Source organism: Rhinolophus ferrumequinum, chromosome 16 (assembly GCF_004115265.2).
Source record: "Rhinolophus ferrumequinum isolate MPI-CBG mRhiFer1 chromosome 16, mRhiFer1_v1.p, whole genome shotgun sequence".
NCBI lineage: Eukaryota > Metazoa > Chordata > Mammalia > Chiroptera > Rhinolophidae > Rhinolophus > Rhinolophus ferrumequinum.
Window position 1 is genome coordinate 32,054,195 of NC_046299.1, and position 27,082 is coordinate 32,081,276.

A 27,082-nucleotide genomic window follows, 5' to 3' on the forward strand; every position below is an offset into this window, starting at 1 on the left:
AGGGCGACTCCGCTGCTGTGAAGCTGGCCCAGCACATCCCGAGTGGGAAAGCGACAGCCGTGAAGATCATTGCTGAGTCTCAGCAGAACTCCTCTCCAGCCTCCAGAGACGATCTCACAAAGTGGGAATCGTGAAGGCTTGGGTCGTCGTCCCTACACAGTGAAACACTGAAGTGACGGAGGCTGAGGAAACTGCCTTGTAGGAAGGATGCTGGTGGAAGAGAGGTGTTTGCGGACCTAGTGGCTCACGGCAGTAGGAAAGAGAAGACGCTGCAGGCAAAGTCCACCAGTTAGTGTCTGCTGTGCAAACTGTCACCAGAAATGTCTTGTCCCTAGAGACTTAAAGACAGAAAGCCTGTTCTTGCATGTTGGCATGAACTTCAGACTTTGGCTTCAGCAGCAAATTCTCCTTTACATCTGGCTGGATACCTTCTGTGGCAGTCTCCCTAGGCTGCCCTCGAACTCTCCCAGGGTCAAAGTATGACCCAGTGGGTATATGGAGTCTGGAAGTTCTTCTACGCGTATGTACACTGGTCTACAGATTCCTGCCTGTTGATGGACAGAACTAGGAGCTGTGGGAGCTGCTGGCTAGATTTACCCAGGTTCACAGGCAACATCTATGAGTTCCCAATCTCTCCTAATGTTTAACACCAGCCCTTGCACATAATGCGCGATCCGCAGATATTCATTGACTCAGTGAATACTTTTTACAAATGTAAAAGAAAAATAAAATAATTCAAGTCCTCAAGAACAAGAGCACTTTCCGTAGCTCTTGGGTCATACAGTTTAAGGCTATTTGCACCTTATTCATAAACGGTTTTCTGTTTAAGGATATATTTACTGATGTCATATGTTGTTAGCACTTCTGTAAATCTGTGCTTCTCAAGCAACTCTGGTTAATCATATGTTTCTGTGTATGTTTCTTGCCTTTGCATGATATAAATAAATGTACAGAAAGATTGCTTTGCCTCAGGCACAACGCTAAGGGTTTTCTATGGAGCCTATAATTTGGAGCAGAGGGTGCTAGCCCGGCGGGAGCTCCTGGGGCAGAGTTAAGATACCGGGCTGTTGCCCCGTATAAGTGGAATTGGGGGACCGCTGCGGAACGGGAGGTGGAGGCCTGGCCGCCGCACCTCTAGGGCCCGCCTACGGCGCATGCTCCGCTGGGGCCTCGGGCGCTTTGGCCGGGGCGGCGTGCAGTCAGGGCGGAGTCTCCGCGGAACTTCCCTGCGGCCTGCTGCTCTGATTGGCGGCTCCAACTGCGGACGCCTACCCTGGGGTCGGCTGTCCCCGCCCCCTCCAGGTCTCCTCGGGGCGCAACCCGCGGTGCATCCCGGCACTGCGACTCTGGACAGCGGCCCCGGAGGAAGGCTCCAGGTGAGTGCCGGCCCCTCTGGGCCGCCAGGTGCAGATGCGGCAGTTCGGATCTGCCTCCACCTGCTCCGAGGGTAGGGCCGCGCACCGCCCCTGGGGGCTCAGTCCCGCTGCCCCTGAGCCTCTGTAGGCCAGCCGCACCCTCTAGGCTTGGCCAACCCCGGCGCGTCTTGCCTGAACACCTGCGGGTGGCTGGAGGCACCTCCCAGTAACCCAGGCTGGGTGCCCTCCGATTTCCTAGACAGGCGCGGTTGCCACTCAGTAAAGCTGCCCAGAGGCCTCGGGCTGCGGTGACAGCCGCGATTCCTGATTCCCAGCTTCCCTACTTCTCTGTCCTCTACTCCCGTTAGCTCCTTCTGGCAGCCTGTCTGACCTCTCTAACTTGTTAGCTCACAGCCTGGTCGAGAGTGGACTTTGGCATCGGTCCTGTGAAAATCCCGGTGACATTGTTTAACCAGTTGGCACTTTGCTTTCACTATTTAACCCGGATGAATCTCAGTGTCCTCAAAAAAGGATTTAAGGGTACTGAATAGAGTTTGTAGAGGAGTAATGAGCATTGTAGGTCCTATGCGCTGCCTGCGAGGTCTGGCGCATAGCAGGAGCTTAAATGGGAGCCGAAATTTTTATTGTTGCTGTTGGAATTTTTGTTAAGCTAAATGACAAGCTACTTTGGGGCTTTTCTTTTCTTCAGCCGCTAAACTGTTGGACCCACCCTATCCCACATTGCAAAATCTGTGCGGTGCATCATTATAATACTTGCTTGGCACTTGGATAGGTGCTGTGGGTCCAAAGTTGAATCAGACACCCACTCTGCCCTCCTGCTGGGGTGAAATGAGGGCAGACAAACACTTAATCGGAGTGTTACAATATAGAAAGAGGTGAGATAAAGTTGCTAAGAGAGTCCGGAAAAGCACAGGGAATCCCGCCCGGAAGGGGCTTTTTCTCTGTTTGCACTTGTCAATTTTCAACCTTAGGAAAATCACTTGACTAGTAGATTGAGAAACTTCCTTAGTGTTGTATTGGAAGGAAAAATTAGCTGGGAGATTTTTCCAGTTCAGTAGCTTCAGCTGTTATCCCCCCTGGAGACTCCTCTGTGGACAGCTGGTCCAGGTTTCTATTCTGTAGGATAGGTGCTGAATGGGAAACAGCTATGTCAGATGTTCCATAATTTTACAATGTGGTTATAACCTTTCATTTTTCCTTTTCAACCTACTCATTATTCCCTAGTAATAAAGGGCTTTGGGGAGGTTGAATTTATGATGAAAGGTAGCCCAGGGTGGTTCAGCCCTTCTAACCACCATAAAGAAATACAAACTTGTAAATAAACACACGTGGGCTTGCTTTGCCAGTGCAGACCTAAGGTAATATTCCCCTCATCTAGAAGTTCGGGATTCACCACTGCTTGGAGAAATAACTTCAGCACCAGCAGGAACTGCATCAACAGAAGGGAGTCAATTCACTTTTACAATCTCCTGAGAACCAGTTTCTTAAGATTCGGGGAATAATAAGGCAAACCTCGGAGATATTCCAGATTGAATAAATAAATAAAGCTTTATTGTGATACTTGCTTTATTGTGATACTTGCTTTATTGCAGTGGTCTGGCACTGAACCCGCGATATTGTAGAGATATGCCTGTACTCAGTTTAAGCATAATCTTTTAAAAGCAGCTGTGTTTATATTGACATACAATAACAAGACTTACTTTAAGTGCAGAATTTTATAAGTTTTGACATGTATATACTTGTAAAACCATCAGTAAATTCAATATAATGAACGTATCCATCACCCCAAAAAGATTCCTTGTGCATAGTCCTTTGTAATCCTTTCCTCCCACCCCTTTTCTCCTTAGGCAACCATTGATCAGCTTTCTGTCAATATAGATTAGGTTGCATTTTCTAGAGTTTTATATAAATGGAATCATAAGTAGTTATCCTTTTTTGGGAGGGGCCCCTGTCTTTTACTCACCGTAATTATTTTGAGATTCATCCATGTCATGGTGTGTTTATTCCTTTGTATTGATGAGTAGTATGTACATACCATAATATGTGTATCCATTCACCCATTTGGGCTTTTACAGGTTTGGGCTATTATACACAATCTATTTTAAACATTCCTGTACCAGTTTTTGCATCAACGCATCTTTTTAAGTGATTATATTTATTTAAAAAAATGTAGGCAGCCTGGGCTGTAGTCCCAGCCTTGCTCTAACCATCTGGGTGTCACCTCACTTTGCCTTGAACATCCATCTCCAAGTCTTCACTACACGGTGATTGTGTGCCACTGTGGCCAGAAACTAGATGGTCTTTGTTGGTGGTTGGAGGGTCTCAGAAGGAGAGAGAGGTGGTCCTCTTTCCCAGTTTCTCTTGCAGGCTCTCTTTTCTTTTCTTTTACTTTTTTCCCCTGAGTGGCAAATTTGAATCCTGACATACAATTTTGGGTAGAAATGGAAGTGAGTAGATAGTGGGGGGCAAGAACCAGTATTCGCAGAAATTAAAATGTTTAGATCACAAGTGGAGAGGAAAAGGTGGGAGGTTAACAGGCTTTTGGACTTCTGTAGATCTTTCTTTTTCTCAGCTTACTTTCTTCTAAGTCCTCTCTTCTGTCATTTCTCCAGAAACAATTTATTTAACCTAGGGGGTAAAGAGGTGAGTGGATGTGCTGAGCTCCAAAGGTAGCATGTGAACTGGGGTGCCTGGTGGGGAGGTTTCCTAGTGAAAAAGAATTCTTCCTTTTTTTGCTTCCAGATATGGCTGGAGTCATTTCTTTCATATTTGCCCTTCACTTAACTTTTATTTGCCCTAAACCTGCTTCAGAACTTTTTATGGGAACATGAATTTACCAACATAATTATGTGTAGTGAAGCTTGGACAAATAACAACAGACTGTTTTATACAGAATGAAAATGTGGCTCTTGGGTTTGGTGTTCTGTTTGGTCCTTGGGACCCTGCATTCCGAGACATCCAGAGGGAAGCTGACAGTGGATCCTGAAACAAATATGAATGTGGTAAGTTTCTCAAAGTCACCAGCTTTAAAAATGCATGTGACAAATGTTAATTATTTTTTTTAAATTCAGTTATGTGGGCTATATGTAGCCAAAACTCTGATCTCTTTATATCTCACTGTGCTTTTCATGTTCTCTGAATGTTAGATTCAGTTTGCAAGGCTTTCCCACCAGGTAATATATATTTTACAGAGTCCATCTTACTGTTAAAGCTATATACTTTTTAATGAGATAAATGATATTTTTTATAAATTTGTTTCATTTTTAAGTCCGGGCTAAATCTGTTTAAAGAACAATTAAAAAAGTATCAAAAGTTTGTAAGAATGTTACTACTGAGCGCTGCTTTTACAATATATCAAACCAGGATTGTGATTAGCAATGTCTAGGGAGCACAGTTTAATACAAAAATCAAAATATCTGAAAAAATTTTATTAGAATAAGCAAAAATAAACCCTTGAATAATTAAAATATTTCAAAGTAATTAACCAAGGAAACAATAAAATCTTGATGTCTCATTTGGGCATAAGATATTAGGAAAATAGAGATTATTAAAGAAAACAGCAACTTTAAAACATACAGTACAGTGACCAACGGAAGAATCAGGCAACCTCAGAGACTGAGATAAATTCACAGTGATCCAAGAGAGTATGACCTGACACCAGGGTCTTAAGGTTCAATTTTTTTTCCTCTAAAAATGATAAAATTCTTTCACGTATTGTGGTAAAGAGGATAAAGAGCACTTAATTACATTAAGTCTTCTGGATAATTGAGTTTCCCATATCCTACTGAGATCCTCATTAACAATTGCCCCGCGGATCTCTTCCTGTGTAGACGTGAATCCATCACATTCCCTGTTTTTCATCTTTACTTGTTCTTCGACTCCACCTTGCCATTCTTTGTTTTATTAGTGTAATTTTAGTAGTTCATTGATTAATGCCTTTTATGCTGTTTCCCGGGATGAGACCTCTTAAAACAAGGATAGTGATAGATCACAGTATTAGCTGGCATATTTAAAAAAGAAAGAAACAAGAGTGTTTATTGGTGCCTGGGAGCCTGGATGGAAACAAAGAGGTCCAAAGCTATGGTAAAATTAGACACACTTGGTGTAGAACATGCTAGAATGATGAAATCAAAGTTTAACCAAAACCTGTGAGTAGAACCCATGGATAAAAACAAACGGAGGATTTACTCTTGTGACGGGTGAGCTCCTAGGATTCAGCAGACTAAAATTTCACTCACATTTGATTTCTTAAGTAAAGCCTGGAGCATGTCATTGACATTCTGTCTTCTCTTTCGCCTGTTAGTGTGGGATATCTTGTCAGATTCTGTCCACAGAATTTCCATTATTATTACTTATTTTCTCCGTAGAGTGAAATTATCTCCTACTGGGGATTTCCTAGTGAGGAACACTTCGTCGAGACAGAAGATGGATATATTCTTTGCCTCCACCGAATCCCTCACGGGAGGAAGAACCATTCTGACATAGGTATGGGTGTTTTCTGTGTTGAGATAGGGAGGCTTTGAAAAGTAATTGCATTGCTGGAATTTGGCCAGTTTTTATGTCAGTAACCAGATTAAGGAATTTCTAGAGACACTACTTGATAAATTGTTAAATATCAGACTAAGGATTTGACCTTTCGTCAACCATCTCTCCAGATGTAGCTTAATCCTTAACATTTTCTGATTCTAGAAACCTGCCATAGTAAGTTAAGATTGAGATGAAGTTAATTGTATAACTCTCTCTTCAATTAAATTTGTATATGAGCAGAAGGGCCTTCTTCGCCTCAATTCTTTCCCAAATTATTATTCAAAGCAAACTTAAAAAACCTGTGTTAATGTGAGCTATGTATCAATATCTACTTTAGTCTTAATATAATCTGATGTATTTATTTCCTCTCCCATAAATTCTAACTGTAATAAGGCTGTCCATAATGCTTCAGTGGCCAAAAACAGCCCATGTTCTTTTTGAAATTTAATTTCTAATTCTATGATTTTTATGATTTATAGATACACGCTATTAAGCTTCCTTCTTATAAGCATGTTACAAAAATGAATAGCGAGCAGTAGTGAGGGCTTCTATTTTTCCTTCTGCTCCAAACACACAAAACATATATTTTATTCCAGAGTGATCATATGCTCTTGGTTTCCTTCCTGTTTTTAAAGTAAACCCTGTATACTGGTTTCAGATTGCATACAAAGAAAAATATGTATTGATATTATTTTTCTTAAAAGTGGTTATTTGACTAATATAATTGGTAATGTGAGTCCTTGTTAAAAGATGCAGGGGACCGCAGTTAAAACAAGCTTAGAGAATGTGTCTCCTCTTCTGTTTCTGTTGCCACCTCCAGGTGTCTCTGTCTATGCAGCAACTAAAGTAAATAGTGCTACATGTCCTATGTGTAGGTATCATGACTATTGCAAGGGAAGGTGCTGTACCCTGGAGTATGAGGAAAGTGAACATGATTTTTGATTGGCTCCCAGGTGGTAGGAAGAAGAATTGGGAGAACTCAGTGCTGGGTCTGTGTCAGCCTCTAAGTACTTGTGTGCTTTCATATCTGTAGGCCTTGGGTTCTTCATCTGTACAAACAGTCCATTGATTGGCTGGGATGATGTCAAAGTTCCCCTTTAGTTTTTATCACTCTGTGCTTCTGTGGGTTACATTCCACTGTTTGGTGGTTTTTCGTGTTTTGGGTTTTTTTTGGCAGGGTTGTGGCAGGGTTATGATACCTTTGGCCTTCAAAATGGGGAACATAGGCTGAAAGTACTCTAAATCTGGTCATAGCACACGGTCCCATCTTCTTCCTCTATTCTGCAGAGGCCTCCTTGTAAGGGATCAGTGGCACATATGTCACACCTGCTGTGAGCTGAGCTCAGGGGGAATTTTAAAGGCAATCTATGACCTGTGACTCAGTTGTCTACAGCAATCTGTGATTTTCTTGAGAAGTGCGTGGGTCCTTCTCCAACGGTTGGTTTGCAGTTCCGTGATCCAAGGAAGAGGCTCTTCCTCATCCTTCTCTCCGAGTCAGGAGCAGTGTTGTCAGTGGAGTTGCTTTGGCTCAGCGAAGCCAAACCGACAGAAAGAATCCGTAAGGTCCTTCACACTCAACACAGCATCCGTCTTCCTCTCATTCATGCTGCTTCCTCTCCCCACTTCCTCCTCTGTTAGGAACTCTCACCCTCCTAATGGCCTGGACTGGAAACGGCAGAATCATTCCTTTTTTCCCCCCCCTTCTTCCACCTCCCCCACTCGCACTCTGGTTCCAGCCATTGTTTCTCAGTCTAGTTGTGTAGGACACAGCTCCCTGGCCTGTGCTGGTATTACGAGCCTTGCGCTCCCCCTGGCTGAGGCAGTCCATCGGCCGCTCACGGCAGCTCACACGGAGCTCCGCTGCTCACACCAAGCTCCAGCTGCTCAGGGCAGCCCAGCTCCAGGGAGAGCCCTTGTTCATAAGCTTAACTGTAGAGGGTGCAGCTCACTGGCCCATGTGGGAATCGAACCGGCGTTAGTAGCATAGCGCTCCAACCACCTGAACCACCAGGCCTCCCAGCAGAATCATTCTTGACTCCCACTCTCAAGTAGCTCCCAAGTCCTCTAGGCCACCCATATTATATGGCTTTGGTTCATCCCTTCCTTCGCTTTGCTGAGCCACCAACCTACCCTGTGTTCTTGTTACCCTTTAACTGGATGCCTGAAATAAACTCAGAACCCAAGAGAGGCTTGAGCCGTTTCTATTTTTGAGGCTTCCCACATATTAAAAAATCAAAGACTTTCAAAACAGGAATGTGAAAATTCAGTTTTCTTGTCTTTTAAGAAATTAATACTTTTAATACACACAAAGATAACACCATATATCTGTACTATTTATAAGTCATTACAAGACACATTAAAATGTGATTCCTTTATTGGGGTTAAAGTGAAACTGTTCCACGTACCCTTTTTAAAGTGTGTTTTTTTTCTCCCCTCTATTGCGGTGTTGAAAGCTGTATGGTGAGCGTCCTTCAGTCCTGTCGCAGTGTTCCTCTCTGATTGTATGTAGAGCTCACCGTGGAGATTATTGGAGGTTATTATGATCACAGGGCTTAGCCACATGACTCCTCTACCCATGCCAACTACTGTTCTTTCCGCCAGCCTCCCTGTTCTCATCCATTGTACATAGTTTTGCAGGATTAAGCTTCTTAGAGCCAAATTATGTGATTGTGCCATTTAACCATCTTCAGGGACCTACTAAAGGAAGCTACACACTTTTCCTTAGTATTCTATACTCCTAGCTGTGGTCGGTACTGTTCACCCCCATTCTCTACAGCACCAAGCCTTTGAAGGTCACCATGTGCATAGAACTTCATGACTCTCCAAATGAGTGAGTATCGTCAGAGGCGATGGTGCAGTGGGGTAGAATACCTCTTTCACAAGGTTGCCAGCTGTGTCTACCCATTATCTAAGGAACATGTATCATTTATCAACGGCACAGGTTTAAACTGGAACCATAGCCAAACTATGAATAATGTAACTGAAGTTTTTATCTGTTATGATAATAAGTACCAAAGAACTTTCTGACACTCTCAAATCCAAATGAGTTATTTTCTTTTTGCTAAAGTCTCCATGGTCTTAAGCTGGTGAACACAACCTCTGGAATGCTACTCACCCTGCCCACCATCTTCATTTCTCTATATATTTTAAAAAGAATTCTTTCCATCCTTCCAAGCCCAGCTGTTCTCCCTGACTGCTTGAGCAGGAAGGAGACACATACTCCCTCTGAACTCCCAAATGCCTTGCTAACACCCTTTTTAAAGTGCTTTCCTTATTCTGCTTTGAGGTTGACTTATTTTTGTACTTCTCCCTCCCACCCCTCCCTTAGTCACTCTTTGAAGGCAGAGCCCGTGTCTTTGTCATCTTTGTATCCCTCATAGCAACTAGCAACACCATGCCCTCTGTGTGGGCAGCCTGAATGAGTTAGAGCAGCCTTCAGAATTGGGTACACAACTGACTGAAGGCAATGGGCCGTTTCTCTAGTAAAATAAAATAGACACCCACACACACACAAATTTTACATGTATTTGTAGAGTGTTTACGGACCCAGTAAAGAATCCCATGATTTAGACCATCATTTGTCTGCCTGGGCAAACCTCTACTGACAAGGCAGTTTGGAACACAAATTTAGAAAGCTCTTGGCTACCTGTGGAGTACGTGCATGCTGTTTCTCACTGTTAAGCAAGCATTCTCTATCTAGAGATTAAGCAATATCTCTATCAAGTGTTGAGCTACCCCTGCTTTGCACTGACTCCATAAGGGAACTGAAATTCAGAAATTCATAATTCATAGGGAAGTGATTCTCTTTATTTGCTTCACCTTATTTCAGAAAGTCATGGGGTATTAGCCCTAGAAGGATCTCAGAGTCCTGCCTGGGCCAAGGACTTTGAGAACTTAAAATTTTAACATATTCCCCTGTGTATTCCAAGGTGAAATCCTTGGGTTTGGGAACCTGTGTTCTAGATCAACACCCTCATTTTAGTGGGTGAGCCTGCCATGCTCAAAGAGGGCAAGGGATTTGCTTTAGGTGAACGGATAGTGGGCCAGGCAGTCTACTTCCAGAATCAGTTCTTTAAACTAGAGAACGCGGCCTTATGTAATAAGTATTGAGCAAGTTAATCCCGTGATAGTCAGAATATTTTATTTGGCTAAAATAAGGAAATACATACAGGCCTTGACTAAAGTACACAAAACAGCAACAAGTCAGACTTCCCTTTTGCCTAGTTGGGAAATAAATTGTCCAATAAAGCAATTGTTAAATGAATCACCAATAGTATCTGAAAAGTTCTGCATCTGACGGGCTGCTCTGATGACACTCTGGGATGTGAACAACTGCCTTCAGTGTGCACAAACAGGTGTTTTGAACTTTGCTCTGGCAAAGACTCATCAGGGGCTGCACCTTGACGGCCGGGTATGTCATCCACCCCTATGGATGAGATGCATCAGGAGAGCCAAGGGAGCTGGTCAAAAATAAATATTTCCAGGTTCTGTCCCTAGAGTTCCTGATTCCATGAGTCAGATCTGGGGCCAGAAACGTGTATGTTTTATAAGTGCCCCAGGTGATTTTTGATATGTAGCCTGTTTTGGGAAATAGTGCTTGGCTTGCTTTAAAATGGCTGGGTACAAATGGAATACTTATATGCAAACCTTCTCTCCCCTACCACTTTGTTTTCTAATGAATGTTTCTTGAGAGTAGTAGTTAAAAGCTTTAGAATGAGGCTGACTTGTGTTTCAATTCTGGCTCCCTGCTAGGTGAGTATTCTAGGGCAGGTGACTTAATTTCTGTTTCCAGGCATTAGTTATCTTATCTTCAACATAGGGTGGATCTTGACAACTCTTTTATAACAGTGAAATTCCTGTAAAGCGAAGTGTGGGTCACATGATGGGTAGCCGTTAGGACAAATACTACTGTGTTTTCCCAAAAATAAGACCTCACCAGACCAGCAGCAATAATGCGTCTTTTGAAGCAAAATTTAATATAAGACCCGGTCTTATTTTACTATAATATAAGACCGGGCCTTATATAACATACCATACCATACCATAACATAACATAACATAACATAACATAACATAACATAACATAACATAACATAACATAACATACATAACATAATAACATAACACCGGGTCTTATATTAATTTTTGCTCCAAAAGACGTATTAGAGCTGATGGTCTGGCGAGGTTTTATTTTCGGGGAAACACGGTATGCACAGATTTCTTAGCTACACTGTGCCTCTGAGTCCTTATCAGAAAAATGGGAGTAAAAACTAGCCCCCAACTGTCCCCAATTGATGCTGTAACAAATTGCCACAAAATTTGTGGCTTAAAACAGCACAAATTTATCATCATATAGTTTCTTACCTTTTCCAACACCTAGAAGGTGCCTGCATTTCTTGGCTTCTGGCCCCATCCTCCATCTTCAAAGCCAGCAAGGTAGCATCTTCCTGTCTCTCGCTCACTCTGACCCACCTGCCTATGCTTGTGTTCTAATAATATTTCATTACTTGTATGCATTTATTATTTTTTCTGAGTCACTGTTATTTATTGAGCATTACTGTGTGCCAGCCGCTGTATCATCCCTCCTTTAGAAAAGCATACCTACACTTGAGAGAGATTGAATAAATCCTACAAGGTTTCACGGCTGGTAAGAACCAAGGTCTGTTTCACACCAGTGCCCTGATCCTTGTGACTTCCTCCTTGAACTTTTGGTTCTCCTTTGGATCTCAGCTGATTTCCCACACAGTTTTAGAACCTAGTGGGGGCCTCCAGACACTGCCCCCGTAGAGAAGGCCAGTGCCTTGGGGGCAGGAGGAACTTCCGTGTCCACCTGATCATCTTCCTCTTGGGAGACTGTGGGCTCAGCAGATTCATTTTCGGAGCCTGAGTCATCCCCTCCTCACTTCCACCCACGTTTGGGCCCAAGGGGGCAGGCCGCATGTGGTGGGCTGTCACTGGGCTGCTTCTCTTTGCTGGCTCTGTGCTAACTATTTAAGTGACTACGATAGCATCATGTGCCCTCTCTGGGCCACGGGGCTTTTTGGCCTTTCCCACAGCCCCCCGTCCTAGAGCCAGTTTGGGATAAATAAATCACATGTAGGCACAGCTGGGGAAGTCAGCCATTGTCCTGTTGTATTGGTTTGTGGCTCAGACAAACCAAGCCTCAGGTGCTCTAGTGCATGGACCAGGCTGGTCCTTGGAAGCATTGCTGAGCAGGCAAGGTTGAGTCTCACGTACTGACTCCCATTCTCTGTCTCCTCCATCTCCTAGAGATTGCCTTCTTCCAAGCCCTTGATCCAGCGCTCTCCAAAATCACTTGCCCTCTTCGGGCTATCATTCTCTGAGGACTTTCTGTATGGTCTAGAATGACTTTTCTCCTGCTAACCTTCTTTCCCATAGTAAAGCAGTTATGAGCGTGGACCCCTAACATCAGATGTACCTGGGTTCGTATCCCAACTCCCCCACTTGCTAGCTCTCATTTGACCTTGGTCAAATCATTTGACTTCTCTTAGACACGATTCCCTGTCTGTTAAATGGTAATAGTACCAATGTCCCAGGATGTCCACCACAATACCTTAGAGCTTAGAAGCACACGATAATAGCTAGCTATTATTTCAATCAGCTTCTCTCAGCGAGGTGAAAAAAAATTTTTGATTAAAATCATTCACTGGGCTTTCTTTCCTTGCCGGTAGTGCTCTCACAAACACGGCGAACATTTCCAAAACCCACCGGACTTCCTGTAAGAAGTGTGGCAAGCACCAAGCCCACAAAGTGACACAGTACAAGAAGGGCAAGGATTCTCTGTATGCGCAGGGAAAACGGCATTTTGACAGGACGCAGAGTGGTTATGATGGGCAGACCAAGCCGATTTTCCACAAAAACGCTAAAACTACAAAGATTGTCCCGAGGCTTGAATGTGTTGAGTCCAACTGCAGATCTAAGAGAATGATGGCTATGAACAGATGCAAGCATTTTGAACTGGGAGGAGATAAGAAGAGAAAGCCCCAAGTGATCCAGTTCTAGGCTTCATGTTTTTATCATGAAGACAATAAAATCTTGAGGATAAAAAAAAAAATAATTCACTGGAAGATGACATGACAATAGGTTTACAATGAATATTCTTTTAAGTTTTAAATCTTTGATTGGTAGTGAGATGGGAAAGAACGGCATAATACCTTCCCTTCTTCCCCTTGGTGGGAGCAGCTGGGAAGGCCTGTTTCCAGTGCCTCTGTTTGTTCTTTTATGAGCTACTATTATTTTTTGAGCTTTATTATATACCAGCCGCTATATCACCCCCCGCCCCTTTAGAAAAGGACATTTACACTTGAGAGATTGAATAAATCCTACAAGGTTTCAGAGCTAGTAAGAACCAAGGCTGTTTCACGCCAGTGACCTGATCTTTGTGACTTCCTCCTTGTTCTTTTGGTTCTTCTTTGGACCTCAGCTGATGTCTCACACAGGTTGCATTCACTGAGTGCCAGAGGGAGGGGACAAGCAATTTAGTACCCATTTTCCACCCCGGACAGGATTGTTAATTTTTTATTTTTGTTGATGACCCATCAGGCCTAATGGAATCGTGGGTTAGGTTATGTCCTCAGCAGCTGCCTCCTCAGAGGGACCCTTTTCTCCTGGGAGGAAAGGAAACAGGCCCAGCCTGGAAGGATGTGCACCCCATGAGGTCTTCCATATCCCTTCTATCCCCTGAACTTTGCCAGTGGTTCCCCAACCTACCTGTGCATCAGACTCACGCAGGGAAATTTAATGTGCACTCTGGGTGCCATCCAGCTGAAGCCTGGGGTGCAGTGTTAATTTTCTCCGCCAGGCTCCCATTTCTTCACCAGAACCCTTTGTAGGGCAATCTGTCTCTCGCTTAATATCCAGCTCAAATATTCCTGCTCCCGGCTGAGTAACTTTGTCTTTCCTCTGAGCATTCCTGGGTGGTGGTCTGGCCTTTTCCACGCTGAGCTAGAAGGTAATTGTGTGTCTGTCTCCTTGACTAGAACGGAGCTCCTTGGGGGAAGGAACATGGGTTACTCACATTGTGTTCCCTGCATAGAGCATAGTGGCTAATTATGTCCGGGATACCAGGAAAGGTTTACACAAAATGTAAGGTGTGTTTTGAATTGTGCGTACTTCTTGATTTTTTAACTTTCAGTGCTCTGCTTAGTATACAGCAGGCTGTCAGTTATAGTTCTTCTGACGAATGAATAGACACAGCTGAGTGGCCCAGCTTGCTCTCAGGCCATGCCACTTGTCAGCCATTCTCCTTTGTATGTCAGCCCCTTTCTTTGCCTGCTGGTCTTCCCCATGAGAAAGCAATGGGGTCTGTGATACCCTTTGCGGTTCTTGGCCCAGGTCCTCCAGATTTGAAAATATCTAACTTTTCAAGAGCACATTCACTGTTTCCTTCCTGCTTGGTGCCATCTTTTGTATCTGATAGTCATTGAGCTTTTGTATTCAGCTTGAAGTGAGGGATGATGGAACCCCAACAAGCAAAAAGGAGAATTAGAAAACCAATGGCTTCTATCTTGTCCCTTTCTTTATTACAACTGTCTTAACAAATCATTGAGTTTTGTCTACCACCCCTTCCCTTCACACTTGCTGGAAGGCTTTGCTGTCACTCTGGGGTCTACACAGGGATCTGTTTTTGCATATGAGCATGTATACATGTGTGTAGCTGTGTTCTCTTTCTCTCTCTGCGCAGTCACTTTGATTTTGTAGCTACCCAACTGTGGCAGAGAGTCAGAGGGAAGGAGTACCCACAGATGACCCCCCTCAATGTAAATTCATTCAAATTCCCATGTAACTGAGCTGTTGTTTCTTTGTTTTTCTGTTAAACATAGACTGTTTATAACCTGGATTGCACTAGTGGTTGTTTCAGGCAAAGCAAGTCCATAGAAATTTAATGTATGGGGCAAATGTAGAAGCTTTGGGAAACCCTTCTATGGAGAGTAGAATGAGAGAAGTCCCTTAGAAGGATAGAGTCACTACCTGAAATAATACCTGTGCCGGAGTAAATGGTCGGTATGGGCTGAAATAGGGGTATTTACAGAAATTGTGAGAAGCCCCTGAACCGCCATAAAAGGCAGACGTGTGGTGAGTACAGGCGGGAGTTGGCCACCTGCATTTCCTAGGAAGCTTACCTCCTAAGAAAGTATCAGCAGTTCCTTGCTGCCCATGGGAATCCAGGAGTTGTGGTGTTTAAAGGTTTTCCTGCTGTGTCTTCAACTTGCCTTCTCCCACATGTCTGCTTTAAAGCTCCTGGGGGGTTAGGAAGGGAAGTACAGAGAGATTTCAAGGGAATTTAAAACATTCCCCATCAAGAAAAGGTAGGGAGCTGACTGACACCTGGTCTCCACAAAGTGGTACCTGCGTCCGCTTCCAGCCTCCGTCCTGTCTGCCGCACTCGTTATCCTCCTCTCCTCCCCTCCCTTCTCCATCCCACATTTAAGCCATCTCTGCCTTTCTCGGTATTCTGTCCTGAAAAGCTCACTCAGCAGCTTCACGTTTCCCACTGAGTGTCTGAAGAGGCCTAGACTGGAACAAGCAGCAGGGAATGTGGCCACCTGCCGTGCTGTCCTTGGCTCCCCTCTAACTCCCTTCCCGAGGGGAGACCACTGCAGAGGGAGACTCGTGGTTCTGTTACCGCTGGCTGACCAGTAGGAGAGCCTCTTGGAACAAGGCAGTCCTGCCCCAGTGGTCCCTGTATGCGGCCAGAATCTTTCTTTGGTCAGTCTGATTTTCGCATATTTTAAGGTCATGTCTTCTTCCTCATGTTCCAGCCCCAAAGCACCTTGGATGGGTGAAAAGTGTCTTACCATGCCAAGGGAGAGCATCCTGGGCGCCCTTCACACAGCGCTGCATGTTGTGATGCCTCCAATGAGGCAGCCCGGTTTAGGAGGAACTCATTTAAAACACAGCTCATCGACTGCAACTTAAAAGTGAATTCCTTTCAGTAATTATTATTGTCACTTAAACACTGAAGTGTGTAATTTTGAACTTTTTATGATTCTTATTTCTCCAACTGGTTATTATCTTCACAGAAGACAGGGAGCCTATTCATAAGATGTCGTAGCTACTGCAGTGACTTACATGTAAAACTGTCACCGTCAATGTAGACTTGGGAAGGGAGCATTAATACAAACATTCGAGGGCAAAGCAGTCACAGAAAGCTGCTCCGATCTTGGCCTCTTTCCTTTCTCTTCTCCTCCCCCTAACAGAAGGTCACCTATAGGGCCTTGGCAGAGGGCTGCCACTTTGGGATTAGAAAATTATAGCCGTTTGGGACCTTTGCTTGGTCCCACTGTTTTTACAATGAGAGGAGCAACACCCCACATCGCATACCTCCAGGGGGTGCCATTCATGTTGTCAGGCATGTAGAAGCCACCTTGCATCAGAGGGACAGTCATTGAAAAGCAATTTATTGGTTACCAAATCCATGTTAGGACATTAACAGAAATGAAAGTTTGTCAGTTCACTTTCCATCTGACTATCCAATGAATCATTCTTTTCATTTGTCCTTGATATTTTACACTCCTTCTCATTTGTGGACATCAATGCTACAAAGCCATAGTCCAGGGAGTCTTTAATTTTATATTCTGTTCTTTTTTCCCTTTCAAGGCTACAGTATAAGCTTTTCTGTGCTGACGCAATCCTTGTCATTGTTGATGGCTTAACTATTGCATCAAGTGGATGAGATTAATTATTTGACCACTCAGCAAGTAGCTTGTTTCTAGTGTTTCACTATTACGAAGAATGGGCAGAAGGCACACGGAGCTCTAATTTGTTCATTTTGACCTGTGTGTTAGTCGTTATACCAGATAATTGTCTCATTTATTTCTCTTAACAATTTTTTATGGAACTGAAATTCAGACTGGTAAAGCAACCTAAAAATAAGAGCTAATGTTTATTGAACTCCTACTGTGTGTCAGACCCTTTGCTAAGAACTATTTCATATAATATGTCATCTCTCATTACTCCCTTTAAGCTACATATTACATTTCCATGCTTCGGGGATGTTATCAATTTCGGGGGGTGTTGAAATTCCATGCCCAAAGTGGCACATCAAAACTTGGAGAAGACAAATTTGGACCCAGGTTTGTCTGACTCTAAAACTCATGGTCAGTATAATGTCAGCTCCATGAGGGTGATTTTTTTTTTGCTGCTGCTGTTTTTGTTCTCTGCTGTGTCCCCAGCATATAGCTGGTATGATGGCACATAGGTGGTACTTAATAAATGCTTGTTTAATGAATGACTGAGTAACATTAACAGTGTGTAAACAGCCGGAAGTCAGGTTTCTTTAGCTCTCAAGTCTTTGTTTTCTCCACTTATATCACTGGCTCAGGTACAGATGAGTAGCAGATAAATTTGCATACACACACACACACATACACACACACACACATATGTATGTCTATATATGTGTATGTATGTCTCTGTGAATAAATATATGTATGTATGTCTATATGAATAAATATGTGTATATATATTTATGAATTTGTGTGATCTTTTGCTTTTTTCTTTTGGCTTATTTTGTTAGGATACATTCTGAAAAATCCTATTACTGGAGCAAAGTGTAGAAACATTTCATACATTCTGAAAAGTATATTTTAAAAAGTGTCTTGTTACTAGATATGCAAAAATCATCCAGTTGCTGCTTTGCCAGCACTGTTTAAAAATATATTCTTTAGGCTGAATGATAAGAAAACAAGACTCTTACATATGCTGCCTACAAGGGACTCACTTCAGATAGAAAGACACACACAGACTGAAAGTAAAGGGATGGAAAAAGATTGTTTATGAAAATGGAAACAACAACAAAAAATCTGGAGTAGCAATACTTATACCAAACAAAACAGACTTTAAAACAAAGGCTACAGCAAGAGACAAAGAAGCACCCGGTAATCCTAATTCTGGGTATTTATCTGAAGAAACCCAAAATGCTACTTCGAGGGGATACGTGCATTCATATGTTCATTGCAGCATTGTTTACAATGGCCAAGATGTGGAGACAACCTGGGTGTCTGTTGATGGATGAATGGATAAAAGTAGGAGGTCATACATATATACAGTGGAATATTGCTTGGCCACAGATGGGAATGGGTTCTTGCCATCTGTGGTGGCATGGATGGGCCTGGAGGGTATTGTGCTGAGTGGAGTGTGTCAGACAGTAATGTGATTTCACTTATAGGTGGAATCTAAGCAACAAAGGGAACAAAACAGAAACAAACTCATAGATACAGAAAATATTCTGATGGTTGGCAGATGGGAGTGGGGTTGGGGGTGTGGGTGAAAAAGGGGGAAGGATTAAGAAGTACAAATTGGTTGTTGCACAGTAATCATGGGGATATAATGTACAGCATAGGGAACATAGGCAATAATATTGTACGGTGTCAGATGGTTGCTGGGCTTATCATGGTGATCACTTCTTTAGGTATACAAATGTTGAATATCTATGGTGTACACCTGAAACTAACACAATATTGTAGTTATATATATTTTAATTAAAAATCTTTAAAAAAGGAATAAATGATTAAAAACCATTCTTTACTGGTGTTATATAGGCGTGCATTGCTACCTCAATATTTTCATGTGTTTCTATTTCATTATTCACTTACATTATCTCTATAGCAAAATATCGCATTTGTTGTGAAGCGAGGCGCTGCTAACTCCTAAACCTGGATGTTTCTCAGGTCCCAGACAAGTAGTGTTCCTGCAGCACGGCCTGCTGGCAGATTCCAGCAACTGGGTCACAAACCTGCCCAACAGCAGCCTGGGCTTCATTCTGGCAGATGCTGGTTTCGACGTGTGGATGGGGAACAGCAGGGGAAACACCTGGTCTCGGAAACACAAGACGCTTTCTGTTTCTCAGGATGAATTCTGGGCCTTCAGGTATATTTGAATTGATTATGACAGGGGTCTATTTTCTCAGTACCCTTAACGCAGACCCATGGCAAGGCAAACAGATGGATAACGCACGATCGTGTGAAAGGGGAAACTGATGAATCATGAAAGGTTTTAAACCTTTTTAGCGATTTAATAAATAGGAGTAAGGTGAATTATAAGTAAATGATTGCATTTAAAAATTAAATTCAATTAGGAATTTTTAGTTGTTTTGGCATTCCTGGTGGTGTGGGATGCTGGGTAAATTGTGTCCCATAACCTTTCTTCCTCCATAAACACACATTTTAAATGTTCATTATTCTATATCCAGAAATTTTCCACTTATTTCTGGCTCTGCTAATTAATACCTGAGACACAAAGGGCTACGCGTGTTGCATAGCCCTTTGTGTCTCAGTTTTCTTTATGTAAAATGGGGATAATAAATGCCTATCTTAAAAGACTATTTGGGGATTAAAGGAGAGGATACAGGGAAAGAACGTGGCACATCATACGTGGTGGTAACAACTGGCTCATCCATCTCCTGATGACAGACACACACATGCACGTGGGTCCAGGGCCTCTGTGTTGGTACCAGGTATAGAGAAGACCAAGCTATGGATCCTCCAGACTTGATTCCCGTTTGTAAAACCAGACCCTACCTAAGCACATGAAACGCAAGAATGAGAGCTTTTTACCAATGATATGTACAAGAATATATTGATTTTATTGGCATATTATTTGTAATAGTGAAAAATTGGAAACTACCAAATGCCCATCAGCAATGAATGGACAAATTAAGTGTGTTTATATTTACACAATGAACAACCTACAATTATGTGTGACACTTTGGATATAGCCCAATACAGAATACATACTGTTTGATCCCATTTATAGACAAGGTCAAACATGGGAAAAGCTAATTTATGGTATAAAAATCAGGATAATGATTACCATTGGGAGGCAGGATCGGAAGGGAGCCCAGGGGGCTTCTGCAGTCCCGGAAAGATTCTGTTTCCTGTGCTCAGTCCTGGTTTACCCAGCTGTGTTCAGTTTTTGATTAGTCATCAAACCACACATTTATTATTTGTGTGCTGTTGTATTTGTATGCAATGTCTTAGTGAACGAGTTCCATTTTTGGATTACAGTTATGATGAGATGGCAAATTATGACCTCCCAGCTTCAATTAACTTCATTCTGAATAAAACTGGCCAACAACAGGTATACTATGTGGGACATTCTCAAGGCACTACGATAGGTACGTATGTAATGAAGATTGAAAGTTGATATAATGTGTTATTACCAAGTTTGCATTTGCTCTGAAAAGTGAAATATATTTAAAAAAAAAATGTTATCTCAAATAGATTTTATTTATTATTTTTTTAATGCCAAGCAGAAATAATGATTAGAGCAAGGGCAAGGAATTTTGGGAATATTTCAACTTCTCTGGAAATTCAGACTCTAATATAAATGGATAAACATGTTGCGTGGTGCTCTTGAATTTTAAAGGAGTGAGTGTAAGCCATAGCCTATTACATATTTTTCTAGTTAAGCAATATGGGGATGTGAGAGGGTTTTATAAATGTAGAGATTTTAAAAAAGCAAACAAGAAAGTACACGGCTTTTAAAGTTAAGTGGAATAAAACTACTAAGATGCCATGTATAAATAGTTCCTAAAAGTCATATGCATTTTTATTTATGCTGACTGTAAAAGTAATGTATGTTCATTGTAAACAAAAATAGAAAATTGAGTAAAAGTTTAAAGAAAACAAAAATTGCCCATAATTCTAGCAAACGAGAGTTCCTTTGATTAGGGACTAGGAACCTGTTCCATAATTTATATAATTCCTCTTTGTAGTGTTTACTGGGACTAATATCTTTGTGCTCATATCATGCAATCTCCTTAGAATAAAAACATTCCTAGAAGAATTACTATATGAAATATGAGACTGCATTTAAGTGTCTTGATAAATACGGTTAAATTGCCTCACCCTCACTACCACCGGTCTTTGCCAGTTTGAGAGGCACAAACAAAAAGTAACATTTGCCTTTTTTATTCACTGAATTGAGCATTTTTCTTCATTTATATTCCGACTTCCATAATTTGTCTACTTAATGTCCTCTGCCACACTGCTTTCTGAAGTGACATTCTGGGGCCAAATTTAAGGCTAGAAGTGACTTGTGAGGAAGATAAGAGCTAGTTTAATGCTAAGGCACTCTAAATGTGTAAGTCCCTTTTGAGTCGGTGGTGATTGATTTGGATGCTTCTGTAAATTGTTCTTAGGGGTGGGGGAAGGGACACGGGGGGTGGGGCTGGTGAGGCTGAGCTGTTAGGAATACAGTCTCTCCTTAGCTCGATTTACATTAGTAGCAACTTAGGTTTCTTCCAGTGCATATCTAGGTTGAAAATTGAAACAAGCCCTTAACAAATACTTGATTTACTAGTTTAGTTAAACTCAGGATATCCTCCCATAGAAGCTCAGAGGACCCTATTGCAAGTGTTTGCTTGCATGTTTCTCAGGTTGCCACTAGAGGGAGTCACGCATTACCCCCTTGCCTTCTCAGAGAAAGTCCCAGAAGATCGAATTCCTGTTACCTACTTTCCTTTTGTTCCCACAGGTTTTATAGCGTTTTCACGGATCCCGGAGCTGGCCAAAAAGATTAAAATGTTTTTTGCCCTGGCTCCTGTGGCTTCAATCACGTTCTCTACTAGCCCTATAACTAAACTAGGACGATTACCTGATCTTCTCATTAAGGTACTTGAACAGTTCCCTGCCCTCAACTTCTTTTTCAAATCTGAAGAATGGGCCATTAGAGGGAGAAATCTGTTCTTTCCTCCTCTATGTTTTGCTATCAATGGAAAGTGGGATCTCTTCTTTCCACGATTCCCCCATCTTCCAGATAGTGGGAAGTCAGGGAAGGAGTATCATTCACTCTACATCTGAGCTCCATGTTCTCATGGTTAACATATCAGTGCAAACCTCCACCCACCATACAAAGAGAGCGCAGGAAAGTCTGGGAGAGAATAACGTAAACCATCTTGGAGTTGCCTTTTATTCTACGCAGTGAACTAGTACATACAGTGTTTCCCCGAAAATAAGACCTCACTGGAAAATAGCCCTAGCATGATTTTTCAGGATGACGTCCCCTGAGCATAAGCCCTAATGTGTCTTTTGGAGCAAAAATTAATATAAGACCCGGTCTTATTTTCTGGGAAACACGGTAGGAGTAGTCAGGAGATGGGAGACAGGAAATGAACCGTTTTCCTGATCACACTGAAGTTGATCTAAAGACACTATTATGGGATTTTATTATATGGCCCCTATTACACAAGCCAATAACTTCATTGGGGCCAGCCCTGGAGCTATGTGACCCCCACACTCTGTTCAATGAGGAAGCAGTTTGTATGAGGAGTTGAGAGCCAGCTGAAGCCATATGGTCCATTATGCATGCACTATGTTTTATATATGATATATTTATATACACAAACACGAGATCCCATACAGAAACATATACTTAAAATCAGGTATAACATATCTACTGGCCATTTAAGAGAGTTTTACAAGAAATACAGACTGTACTTTGATCTCAAATCTGACTCACATAAGATGGGTTCTCTGCATAGGTGACCAGACTGCAGATAAGATGTGACCCCCTCAAACCAAATTAATTGTTAATGTCTTGGGTAATAGAAGCATCAATTTTTATTATACACAATTTAGAGGTTACAAATAAAGTCCCCTTTAACTACCAGGGCTTCTCTTAGTGCCTTCCTCAGAATTAAGCACAGTGCTCAGCGGGGATCTTTTCTTGTAGACCTTGTGTGAGAATTTCCGGGGAGCAATGTTTTATTTTAATGTAGGCAGCATCCAACTATGTGTATTGTTCTACATACTGCATTTTTCACTCTTGGAGAACTATCAAGTGAATACATAAAACTCTATCCCATTCTTTTTAACTGCTGCATTGTAAGTTTTCCACTATAAGGAGCCACCTTATGTAGGAACTTATTTAACCAGAAACCTAGGGTAGATATTTAGGTTGTTGCTAATTTGCTGTTGTTGCATCCTCGCTGCTCCCCCTTTACCCCCCCCCGTTTTTATTTATTTATTATTATTATTTTTTTTTATGGAGAACTGAAATTGCTGTGTCATGGGAATGTTTTCATTTTCATTTAATCCCTGCAGATTGTAATTTGGTATCTTTGTAAAGATGCAACTCCTGCTCCCCACCTTGGAGATGGTGTTTTGTTAAATCTGGAGTAGGGCCCAGGATCTGTGGTTTTACCAACACCCTATGTAATTCTAACGTAGGCTAAACAGACTGGTATTTGGGAATCACTTTTCTACACAACGGTGTTTCATAATATCTTGGAAGAGTGACAAATTGAAAGAGTAAATGTCCACAATATCTTTAAATTAGGTATGGAAAGTATATGTTGCTTCCATGAAAGCTGAGTATCCTAACTCTTTCTCAGAATACAAAGGTGTAAATTATAAGACATCAAAGTTGATATGAGGAGGGCCTGTAAATGTGTAAGGTGAATTTTCTTTTTTTGTAATACTGTCCTGCTTTGACATAATTTTCAGTGGAGTTTGCCACAGTAGTGTTTGGGTAACAAAGTATTCTGAAGTATAAGATCAATTCCACATCCTTCGTCAGTCAAAAGGAAAGCTTGGCTTATTGTGATTTAAGTCAGTAATGCATCATCCATTAACGTATTTTTGGTGGAGAAGCTGAAAAAAATATGCATTTACCACATGTAACCATTACGTAGACTCAAAGCCAGCAGTTTTAGAAACGGGTGCATTTTCATGTTGTATAACCTTCTCTGCATCTGCCATTTACTTCCTGGTTCTCCCCAGCTAATCTTAGCGTGATTAGTATGGAGAAGAGAACATTCAAGGAGACCTGATATCTGGCTTTAGATATTGATTGGTTGTCTTGTAGAAGACAGATCCCAGGCGGTGTGTATGTGGACCGAATTGGCTTGAAGCAATGTTGAATACAGCCCATGAAATGTTTTTAAGTTAACTTAGTTGTACCTTTTAAAAAGCAAGCTATTTAACATTGACATCTTGATAATTGATTATTTTGGGAGGAAAGAAAAGGAAGCTGTGTACCACAAAACAGTTGCACGTGTTAGGCTGAGCATAAGCTTTCCAGTTCACCAGTTCTTGTCACTCCCTACTCAGCACCCTGGGCAGGCTGGCCTTTTCTCTTTGCTGTTTTAGTCACTTATGTTTACATGCCTGCCTGTATTAATTTGTTAGGACTGTGAAGAAGAATCGGTTCTATGCCTCTCCCTTTGCTTCTGGTGGTTTGCTGGGCATTCTTTGACTTGTAGAAGCATTACCCCAATTCCTGCCTTCATCTTCACACGGCGTTCTTCCTGTGGGTCCAAATCTCCCTGTGTGTTCAAATTTCCCCTTTCTATAAGATCACTACTCATATTGCATTAGGGCACACCCCAAGAACCTCATCTTAACCTGATTATCTCTGAAGAGACCCTGTCTCCAAGTAAGGGCGCATGCAGAGATACTGGGGATTACAACTTCAACGTATCTTTTTGGGGGTGGGATGGGGAGGAGGCACAGTTCAATCCATAAAACTGTCTTTGTGGGTGTTTGCATTTTTCATTCCTGCTTGTCCTCCCACAGGGTAGGCGTCAGCAAAAGTGTAAATTATAAGGGGACAAATTTGGGTGTAATGCAAGGAAGATCTTTTTCCTATTTCCTGTTGTGCAAGTCTGTGGAGATCTGCCTTGAGGGTACAGTGATTGCGCCCGAAATATTTGAGCACAGGTTCAGTAGCCGTTACTCACGGCTGATGTAGTCCAGGAGTCGGCAGACGTTTTCTGTAAAGGTCCACATAGTACATATTTTTGGCTTTGTGGGCCATAATGGTCTCTGTGGTGCAAAGAGCCAGAGACAGTGTGTAAAGAAATGAGTGTGACTGTGTTCCAATAAACTTTGTATATAAAAACAGGCAGTGCCGGCAGAGGAGGAATGGGGAGTTATTGTTTAAGGGGGTCAGAGAGTTTCAGTGTGAGATGTGGAGAGAGTTCTGGAAATGGATCGTAGTAATGGGTGCATAGCAGTGTGAATGTACTTAACGCCACTGAACCGAACACTTAAACATGGTTAAAATGGTAAATTTTGATTTATATGTGTTCTACTACAACAATAATAATTTAAAAAAAGGATTAAAAAAACCAGTAGGCATTGGGCAGGATTTGGCCCCCTGGCCAATAGAAGGGATTGGCTGTGCCCTAGGCAGACACATAGCTGGTCAAGCAGTGTAGTATCTTTCTCAGGAGTCACTACCAATCCATCAGTCTGGTGAACCTCTTTGGGGAGGGCCCTGGGGTGAGTGAGTATGAAGACCATTTGCCACAGTAAAAGTCTGCTGTAAATGTGATTTTCTGCCTCCTTTTCTTCACTTGAAACTTGAAATACACACCTTAGCATCTGCTTTTGCCTTAGTGAACATACTGCGTAGGTGTCCTAGTTTGAACACCCACTGGTTGCCATTTCTCTCCTGAGGCCATCCGTGGAGACATGTGGCACAGGTCTCTGCTTCTGCGGAGGGTCGTGGAGGCCCGTGTACCAGAATGAAATGCTGAGATATTCTTGGGCTTCTTTTTATTTTGTAGGATGTATTTGGGGTCAAACAATTTCTACCCCAGAGTGCAGTTTTGAAGTGGCTGAGTACGCATGTTTGCAATCATGTCATTCTGAAGGAGCTTTGTGGAAATGTCTTCTTTGTTCTCTGTGGATTTAATGAGAGAAATTTAAATATGGTATGTATGTTTACAATAAGACTTGCTTTAAGCTTTCACTGCTTGTGTTTTACCTGTGAATGTGCTCCTTTGTGTTGGAGGATGTGGGTGAGGTAGGAAGAAATCATTAGAGCTCTCATGGAAGAGGCACCAGAATCAACTTCGGCAAGTGGCTGGAATACCGTCTGCTGCTGTCCTCAGGCCAGGCATTGTCATTGCCGTGTTGTATCCATACGGAAACTACTGAATGAGGAGATCAGTCATAACTTAAGTCTTGACATTTATATTTATTCTAGTGATTTGTTTCTTTAAAAAAATTATTATAAACGTGTTTAAATTTGGAATATCCATTTACACATACACACACATGTATGTGTGTATGCACATTTATGTATTTATTTTATAAAATGTAAGCCCTTGGTCAGCAATGTGCTGGTGTTTCTAAATATATTTGTAGTTTGTAATGTTGCATTTTGAGAACAGGTTTTAGAATTCTGGAATGAATGCTCTAGGGAATTTTTTTTTAAGTGATGTTAATTTTTCTTCTTTCTGACGATAAAAGTGAGGTATTCTTGTTACATACGTATGTACATATATACAATTTTGGAAATCCAGAAAAGTATGAAGAAGAAAGTAAAAATGAGTAGTAATCTCAACTCATACAGTCCCATGGTTAGTTATCATGTTGCTGTATGTCCTTCTTTCATATGTACGCTGTGTGTGGTGTGTTTGTGGTTGTACATGTTTTTCTAGGACATATATGTAGCTAAAGAATTTTTTTTCCTGCCTAATCTCCTATATTTGAGTTTGTGGCTCTGTAGTTCTTAATGCTTTGAAGGGAAAATTTTGTTTATTATCAATGCTTCCTTAACACGGTTTTTATTATTTTTTTCAACATGTTTATTTTGCAGTCTAGAGTGCCTGTGTATATAACACACTCTCCTGCTGGAACTTCTGTACAGAACATGATACACTGGAGACAGGTAGGCATTCCAAGAGTGCACTGGGGGTTGTGAAAATCAGTGTGAGAAAGATCTGTGCGTCCCACGAAGCACCTCTCTGTGAGCCCTGCTTACAAGTCCTTCCCCAGAGCTGCTGTGTTCCGGTCATTGTGTGGGTGTTGCTTTTGTTATCCTCCCTGGGAAAAACTGTACTATGTATATGTTAACCCAACAGCTATTGGGGTTGACTTTTCTTTCTTTCGCTTTCTCTCTCTTCTGTCAGGTTTTCATTGAGTCCTAGATTTATTTTATTTTTGTGTTGCTTTATACAGCAAGATTTTAGAGCAGCTTTGGAGAAAGAAGCTGCTCTTTCAATATTAACTCTGGAACTGAACAAAATGTGCCTGAACTATCAGTGGATAAATCAGAGCTAAACCAATCATGGGTGTAAATGGGAGCCACGAACTTTTAAAGTAGAATTTGATTGTTTTATCACATATCACAAAAGTAATACATGTTCTCGTTTATTCTAAAAGATTTAGAAATTACACATGGGCAAAAAAATAATAAAAATTCTC

At 41.9% G+C, this 27,082-nt stretch overlaps 2 protein-coding genes across 2 annotated transcripts in view; both read left to right on the forward strand.

The window, feature by feature from the left end:
• Window positions 1–1,229: 1,229 nt before the first annotated feature.
• LIPA (lipase A, lysosomal acid type) overlaps window positions 1,230–27,082 on the forward strand; it is a 35,034-nt gene continuing 9,181 nt past the window's right edge. Inside the window, exons 1-8 of the mRNA XM_033130521.1 lie at window positions 1,230–1,376; window positions 4,270–4,378; window positions 5,744–5,861; window positions 18,596–18,794; window positions 19,931–20,040; window positions 21,402–21,538; window positions 25,438–25,584; window positions 26,475–26,546. Of these exons, the coding sequence (XP_032986412.1) occupies window positions 4,271–4,378; window positions 5,744–5,861; window positions 18,596–18,794; window positions 19,931–20,040; window positions 21,402–21,538; window positions 25,438–25,584; window positions 26,475–26,546 (891 nt within the window). The 5' untranslated portion in view covers window positions 1,230–1,376; window position 4,270. The remainder of the gene's footprint in view (window positions 1,377–4,269; window positions 4,379–5,743; window positions 5,862–18,595; window positions 18,795–19,930; window positions 20,041–21,401; window positions 21,539–25,437; window positions 25,585–26,474; window positions 26,547–27,082) is intronic.
• Window positions 8,702–12,926, forward strand: LOC117036270 (60S ribosomal protein L36a-like). Its single transcript, XM_033131067.1, has 2 exons — window positions 8,702–8,733; window positions 12,596–12,926. The coding sequence occupies exons 1-2, from the start codon at window positions 8,702–8,704 to the stop codon at window positions 12,924–12,926; spliced, it is 363 nt and encodes a 120-aa protein (XP_032986958.1).